Here is a 7,636-nt window from a genome sequence, read left to right as displayed (position 1 = left end):
ACACATACATGTATACTTTATATAGTTTATATAATATATTATACATAGCATACTTAAAATAGAGCGCAATATAAGAATATTGTCAGAATGTTTTTGCAATATAAATATATATACATATTTCTTTTTCTAAATTATTTTAATTATGTAATAATTATCAACATAAAAAACTTAAAAGATTGATATAGTTTCTTTTTCTAGCAAAATTGTTATTCTAAACATTTATCTTAATTTTTGATAACGAATTATAAAGCATTAAGAAGTTTTCATATGTTAAAATATCTAGAAACGACCAGAAAAATGGAAAACTATGGAAGTAGGAGCGATAATAATTAGTCCCACAAGAGAACTGGCTACACAGATTAGTGAAATTTTGGAAAAATTCTTAGAAAGAATTCCATCATTGAAGCAAATATTGTTAGTTGGAGGTGTGACACTTAAGGAAGATGCAGAAAATTTGAAGATGGGAGTGAACATTATCGTTGCCACACCTGGCAGATTACAAGACATTTTATCCAATTATAGTTCCATAAATTTGAGTTTGTGTATAAAATCTTTGGTAATGAAATTACATCTTCTTGTAATAAAATTATTTATACGCAATCAGAATTCTTGGATTATTAATCAAATATATTGTTATTTCTAGGAGTTTCTTATTTTAGATGAAGCAGATAGATTGCTAGACTTAGGATTCTCTGCAACTTTAGACAGCATTTTAAACTATTTGCCACGTCTTAGAAGAACAGGATTATTTTCTGCAACACAGACGAAAGAATTGCAACAATTAATTAGGGCAGGTCTGAGAAATCCAGCATTGATAGTTGTGAAAGAGAAATCTAATGTTTCAACGCCTGTAAATTTGAACAACAGTTACACAATTGTTCAACCTGAACACAAATTATCAGTAATGATAGATTTTATACGTTCAATAGGATTTAAAACAAAATATATGATATTTTTATCTACCTGTGTGTGTGTGGATTACTTCAGTCAGGTTATACAAGTGTAAGGCACATATTTTACTTAAATATTAACAAAATATATATTATTTGCTGTTAAATTTCATATACAAAATGTTTTATTTTATTTAATTATTAATGTAATATCTTTGTTACTTTTAATTACAATAATCGTTTCTTTCAATCAAACAATCTCTCTGATTAATTTTTCCATATTAAAAATAACAAATTTTATGGTTGAGTATAAAATATATATATGTATATATACATGTATTTACAGATTATTACCATCAATAAATGTGCTAGCTTTACATGGTAAAATGAAAAGCAAGAGATATAAAGTGTTTGATCAATTTCGACATGCTGAAAATGGCATTTTAATATGTACAGATGTAATGGCTCGTGGAATTGATATATCTGAGATAAACTGGGTGTTACAATATGATTCTCCATCTATTGCCAGTAGTTTTGTACATAGGTAACAATGTTATATATAAGGAAATAATAAGTATTAATATTTCTTTTAAAGATATGTTTTATAAAATAATTTATATTCCTTGTAGATGTGGTAGAACTGCTAGGATCGGGAATGAAGGAAATGCATTGCTATTTCTTTTAGAAACAGAAGATGCATATGTAGACTTTGTTAAAAGAAATCAGAAAGTAGAACTGCAACAAATAAAAACAAAACCAAATGAGAATACTATTGAAGAATGCTTGCAATGTATGAGGCACCTGCAACCAAAAGATCGACTTATGTTTGATAAAGCAAACCGCGCATTCGTTTCATACGTACAATCTTATAATAAACATGAATGCAATTTAATTTTTCAATTAAAAGATATCGATATAGGAAAGCTGGCGATGGGTTTTGGACTGTTGAGAATGCCAAAAATGCCCGAGCTTAAAGGAAAAGATGTGTCGTTTTTTGTTAGCCCTGAAATCGATATAAACGCGATACCTTATGCGAACAAACAACGCGAATTACACAGAATAGAGAAATTGACTGAGTATCAAAATTCAGGCGTTTGGTCAACTAATCATAGACGTAAACAGAAACAAACTGAATCCTGGTCAGAAAGCAAGAAGAGAAAGCTCGAGAGGCAAGAGAAACGAAGTAAGCGAAAGGAAAAAAAGAAATTGAAACAGGGGCTTTCAACAACTTCCAATAAAAAAAAAAGGAAACATATTAAGGAAGAGGATCTCGAGGAATTGGCAAAAGATATAGCATTAATTAAAAAATTCAAGAAGAAGAAGGTAATATATTAATTCTTTTCTATTTATAAAAATCAATTTTTCTTTCTTCTATGATTTTCGCATGTTTATCATTTTATATATAATGTTTGTATATCTAATTGCAGATCTCGCAAGAAGAGTTTGATGCAGCGTTTGGAATCTAAAAAATGTTAATTATGAATACATAAGATACATGTGCAACATCCGTTCTCAAGTTTTCGCTTTCTTGATATTTTTTCATTGTATATATTTTCTCAAAATATACTACAAGCTAAATTGGTAACGTAAACGTACGTAATATTGTATTTTTTTACGCCTCCTTTCCATCAGATTCCTACAAATATATTTATAGATATATCATATATATATAGAATATATCACATTAAACAATAAAATACTATAAAGTCATGTTTGTTGTTAACAAATATAAATATTTATTTGCTGGAGATATAAGGATTCGTGGAAAAAATTCATGTTCCTGCTTGTGCGATTGCTATATTGTAAAATTCGCACAAAGCTTTATTTATGCAAACACGCACACAATCGAACACAAGATCCGCTTTTACAAGGCCCGCGGCTGTTTTGTCATGTTAATTATTTATTCATTTATATATTCATATTCAATGCACTTATATATTATAGATTAATTCTTAGTATTTTAAAATATATCATTAATCATTCTTTCATTTAAGCAAAACACATCTATCTTACAATTTGACAATATTAAATTCTTTGTTTGTTTCATTTATAATCCTTTTTTTACATTTCTGCACACGAAATTTTTTTATTCTTTTCATACTAAATATATGTGTTGGAAGCTTATGTAAATTATATTTTTTGCATGTTTAATAATTTACTTTAATTACGAGTAGAAGTAACGAATCAATATAATAAAAATGAGTCCCTTCCCATATTTCCAATTAATATATCATGTATAATTACATAATAATTCATTGAAGAAAAGAAATAGAAAAAGACTATAAGAAGTGATAATTATGATATACGAAAATATATGAATAATATTAGAAAACATTTTATATACATACGCAATATGCTGGTATGCTTTTATCCATACATGTTTAGATATTTATGTTGCTTAACAATTGTGGGTCTCTTGCCAGCCTGCTCTATTCTGAATCAGTATCAACGATGCTATGAATACGTTTGCGAGCTTCTCGATATCGTTGTGGTGTATCTGGAGATGTTGAGCTTTTATTCATATTTCTTCTTGCGCGCGTAACACGTCCTAGAAATATAAATTTAATATCTGTATAATATAGCTCTTTACAATATTATAAAATAAATAAAGCTTTATTATTAACCTTCAGATATAATGTTGGATATATCTAATTCGGACACTTCTTGCATTCTCTCTTTCTTTTTTTTTGCTCGTTTACATTTTTCCAATGTTGGCCTTCCACTAATACCATTTTTTTCTAATAATTCTTTTAGGCGGTTTATTCTTGCAGAATTATTCCGACAATCAGCCCAAACGTCGTTATAAGATCTTATTTTTATACCAGCAACCTTTATATATTTTTTCAATTTTTGTATTTGCCTATTGTTATCTGGTTCCTAAAATAGTTTAATGTTATATGATATACATACACATATTTATAACATAGATATTTATACAACAGCTTGTAAATTAATTTATCGGTACGAAATTGTTACTTACAGCATTACTACGTCTCGTCCTTCTATCTTTCAAAAATTCTTTCTCATTTTCAGAATTATTATTACTTTCGTTTGCCGAAGAATCCTTTTCTGATAATTCTTCTTCCGTTTCACTTTCAGTTTTTTTTGCTTTATTAATTTTCTCTGTTGAAGTCACACTATCATCATCAGATATGTGTTCAGTAATCTTTTTGGAAGAATGTTTCTTTACACCTCGTCCTCTTTTTGATTCAACAGAGTGTTTTGTTTTCTTAGCCATTGGAGATTTTTTCATCCTTTTTTTAGTCCGTGGACTATAATCTTCATCTGAATTATTATTTTGGCTGCCCTCAGACTCAGAAGCCTTCAGTTTACTAAAACTTATTCGTGAACCTCTTTTTTTTACCTTTTTCTCTGATTTAATCTCCAATGTGTTAGTGACCTCTTGCGAATCAGACTTTTCTGTCTCTGACATACTACATTCCAGTTCTGATTCATTTGGTTCAGCTTTAACAATTATCGTCTTCGGGCGCGGCTTTGTTTCTTTCTCATTTTCACTTTCGGAACTCGGTTCTTCTTTATCACTCGCGCATTCTACTGAGAGCTCCAATCCATCTACTACTTCTGTATCCACAATTCGATTTTTCGCAATATGTTTTTTTTTTATCCCATTTTTCTTACTTTGCTCTTTTGTTTGCTCGTCTGCTTCATTAATTTCTTCATTACTTTCTTTTCCTTCTTCCTCATCATTAGAAATAGATATTGCAATTGTATTTGTAACAGGTTTTTTGTGTGGACCATCCTTTTTTTAAGTATATTAAAAAAAAAGATTAATCAATAATTAATATAAAAAAATAATCAATTTTTATATATTAAAGCCATTTAATATATACATAATATCCCATTTTTAATTTTACTTCAATGTCAACATTAACAATTTAGCTCAAAGTTAGAAGAAAAAATATAATAAAAAATATAAGAAAATATATAATTAGGATATGTAAAAAAAATCTCTAAATATAAATAAAATGACATAAAATTATCTCAATTAATGTGTTATTACCTCCTTTTTTATATTTCCTATATTTTCATCCGTGATAGAACAATCCTTGTTTAAAAGAATCTCATTCCCGTTTTCCTGTTTGATTAGCTTAATGTCTTGTTTTTCTTTATTTTCCTCTTTATGCATGTTTAATTCAGACAGAAATTTTTCCTGTACATTTTGTTCGCTTTCTGAATATATTGTATGCTTTTCTTCTTTTACATTATATTCATCTGTACCATTTTTATCTGAAATAGTCTCGGTGTTATCTTCTTTTGATATTTCTGTCTGTTCATCAAAGAAATTTCGTTGTTTTTTAGTAGATAAATTGTTTGATTCATCTTCTGCAGAATCTTCTTCTCGTGGTCTCTTCTTTGTCATTATAATATCTGCAAAATCTGAAGATAGCTCTAATTTATCCATGTCTGCTTCCTCATGATCAGAGTCTGCCATTTTTAACAATCTGAAACAAATGTACATTTTATTGTTAGATATTACAAGAAAATAAATATAAAAGACAGTAACAAAAGAAAGTTTAAAGCAAAACAAACATAATTTAATAAGATTTTATAAGATATATTTTTGCACATATTCACACACTCACACACAAAAAATAAACCAACTAGAATGTTAAAAATATGATGTAACATTATTTCACATTCACATAGCATAAAATTGTTAACTTGGAATAAACATAAATATTGAACAATTATTTCTAATATTAAACATGATAATATAAATTAAGGTTATAAAGCTTTATTGTTAGTTTTATACATATAATTTTTGTTAAATTTCTATCATATCGAATTATATTAAATTTACATAATGTTTACAAAAAATTGCATAAAAATAAATAAAAAAATTATTAAAATAATTCTTAATGATGCATAAAACAAATATTTCAGCGACGCATTTTCGAGCGCATGTTATTTCGACATATGCCGATTTTTTTCATATGTATCAAATAATATACAGAATTTCAAAAAGGCATACGTAGAAAAAAAAGTAAGAGGAAAATTACAAGTACTCAAATGCGTAGCTAATAGCCCACATATGAACATTCGGACATGCATGACAATTAATGAAGATAAATAGCCAAATTAATCTCTCTATATAGATTATGAATGATATTTCTGCATCTCTGCAAAATATAATTACAGGCAATGTATATGCGTATAATTACCTCCAATATTTATTACGTAGTTGTCACGACTCATGCGATCATGTATGTTTTGCGCGGCAAAATTCTACAATAACGATGCAACGGCTAGCACCGGCTATTGGCCAATACTTTTATTCATGAAAAACAAACATTTAAGAAACTATGGGCTCTTGTACACAAAACGCATCAAAACGTTACGCATGACAAAAAGCGATGTGATATCCAATCAACTTTTCGCTCTTAGGCCGGTATTCATAGTCCGTTCTTATATTCAAGATCGTCTTAAGTACGATCTTAAGATACTATGCGGCCATTTCATTGGTTAAATGGGATCTTAAGACGACCCAAGACCACACTTAAGACGATCTTGGATATAAGAACGGACTATGAATACCGGCCTTACAGACAAGCTATAAATTGATTGGCTATAGCGTTGCTTTTTGGCACGCGTAAAGCCAGAATCACACTAGCGGCTCGCGGCTGCGATTGCGATTACGTTTGTGATTGTGATTTGCTACGCTCTAATCATACTTGCAATTGGTGGTTTCTGATTGGCTGAGGCAATTGCAATCGCAGCCGCTAGTGTGATTCGGGCTTAATGCGCTGACGCGTCCTATGTGCAAGGACCCTTAAGCCCATGTTACACTACGCATTGCGGACGCGGATCGGAAACGTCAGTAGTGTTTATATACACATATATACATATATAGGTTTTAAATATGTGCAGCTTAATTTCTTCATATATAACATATATAAGACATTTCTACTTATCGTGGTAACAAGAAATTATAATATGCACTTATTTAAACTTTTAATATTAACACAACCACACTTGATTGACAGCTGTCAGGCTGTACGTGTAACGTTTGTATTCTAACATGGCGGCTAATTTAATCGACCAATCAGAAAGTGGAACAAGTTCCCAGACAGCACAAAACGTCCTCAGGATCATCCTGAATATGTCCAGGATGGTTCAGGATATTTGTAGGATGTTTTAAGATATTATTATAAATATATTTTATGAAAATTTAATATGCATACATGATTACTTTCGGTTATGTAGGCTATTTAATATAATTTAGAAATTTTAAGTATTGTAATAATAAGTATTAATGTCCTATAAATGTCCATTGGATAACCCCTGGATGTCTGTAGGATACCTGCCCTGTCTATTATATTGAATGTCCTTTGGATTTCCAGAGGACATATACATGTGCAATTAATTGTTAACATTAATTTCGTTTAATATTAATAATTGAATTTGATGCGCACATTTTCACATATTCAAAATTATTATTTATTTAATAATTTATGAGAAATGTTACTATGCGCAACATTCCAAAAACCTTACAAAAAATAGTATTCAACCGCTAGTTCGTTTGTTTACCGCTATGCAACGCGCAAACTCGTATTTGAGATTTGATCATGAGAATTATATAAAGCATGCAAAGAGCAACTAACAGGAAATTAAAAATATAATTATTTTTTATCAGTTCAATTTCTGATGCAATCCCAACATAGGGAATTCAGATATTGGATTGTTTTGAAAATATTACACGATTCAAACCCGGAAGCCAAACCTAA

The 7,636-nt window shown here is 29.3% G+C and overlaps 2 protein-coding genes across 3 annotated transcripts in view; one reads left to right on the top strand and one right to left on the bottom strand.

Moving 5' to 3' along the window:
* Positions 1–2,483, top strand: part of LOC115233073 (probable ATP-dependent RNA helicase DDX55 homolog) — a 26,065-nt gene extending 23,582 nt beyond the window's left edge. Inside the window, exons 1-5 of one of the 2 annotated variants that reach the window (XM_029803283.1) lie at positions 249–556; positions 644–1,002; positions 1,237–1,434; positions 1,520–2,213; positions 2,318–2,483. In XM_029803283.1, coding sequence (XP_029659143.1) covers positions 308–556; positions 644–1,002; positions 1,237–1,434; positions 1,520–2,213; positions 2,318–2,356 — 1,539 coding nt within the window. In that variant the 5' untranslated portion in view covers positions 249–307 and the 3' untranslated portion in view covers positions 2,357–2,483. Of the gene's footprint in view, positions 1–248; positions 557–643; positions 1,003–1,236; positions 1,435–1,519; positions 2,214–2,317 lie in introns of those variants that run through there. The other variant, XM_029803293.1, reaches the window with a different exon arrangement.
* Positions 2,484–2,602: 119 nt separating this feature from the next.
* On the bottom strand, positions 2,603–6,259 carry LOC115233063 (HIRA-interacting protein 3-like). Its single transcript, XM_029803272.1, has 5 exons — positions 6,074–6,259; positions 4,912–5,353; positions 3,871–4,650; positions 3,515–3,767; positions 2,603–3,438 (listed from the first exon to the last, which is right to left on the bottom strand). The coding sequence occupies exons 2-5, from the start codon at positions 5,341–5,343 to the stop codon at positions 3,320–3,322; spliced, it is 1,584 nt and encodes a 527-aa protein (XP_029659132.1). The 5' UTR covers positions 5,344–5,353; positions 6,074–6,259; the 3' UTR covers positions 2,603–3,319.
* Between the last annotated feature and the right edge of the window lie 1,377 nt (positions 6,260–7,636).

This window comes from Formica exsecta, unplaced genomic scaffold (genome assembly GCF_003651465.1).
Source record: "Formica exsecta isolate Colony F162 unplaced genomic scaffold, ASM365146v1 scaffold1025, whole genome shotgun sequence".
Classification (NCBI taxonomy): domain Eukaryota; kingdom Metazoa; phylum Arthropoda; class Insecta; order Hymenoptera; family Formicidae; genus Formica; species Formica exsecta.
This window is presented reverse-complemented; position numbering and strand designations above follow the sequence as displayed.

Excerpts from the sequence above, each read along its gene's own strand:
- LOC115233063 (XM_029803272.1), bottom strand. The coding sequence starts at position 5,343 with ATGGCAGACTCTGATCATGAGGAAGCAGACATGGATAAATTAGAGCTA. Across the intron at positions 4,651-4,911 it reads TAGGAAATATAAAAAAGGAG|GATGGTCCACACAAAAAACC; the intron begins GTAATAACACAT and ends ACTTAAAAAAAG. Across the intron at positions 3,439-3,514 it reads ATCCAACATTATATCTGAAG|GACGTGTTACGCGCGCAAGA; the intron begins GTTAATAATAAA and ends TTATATTTCTAG.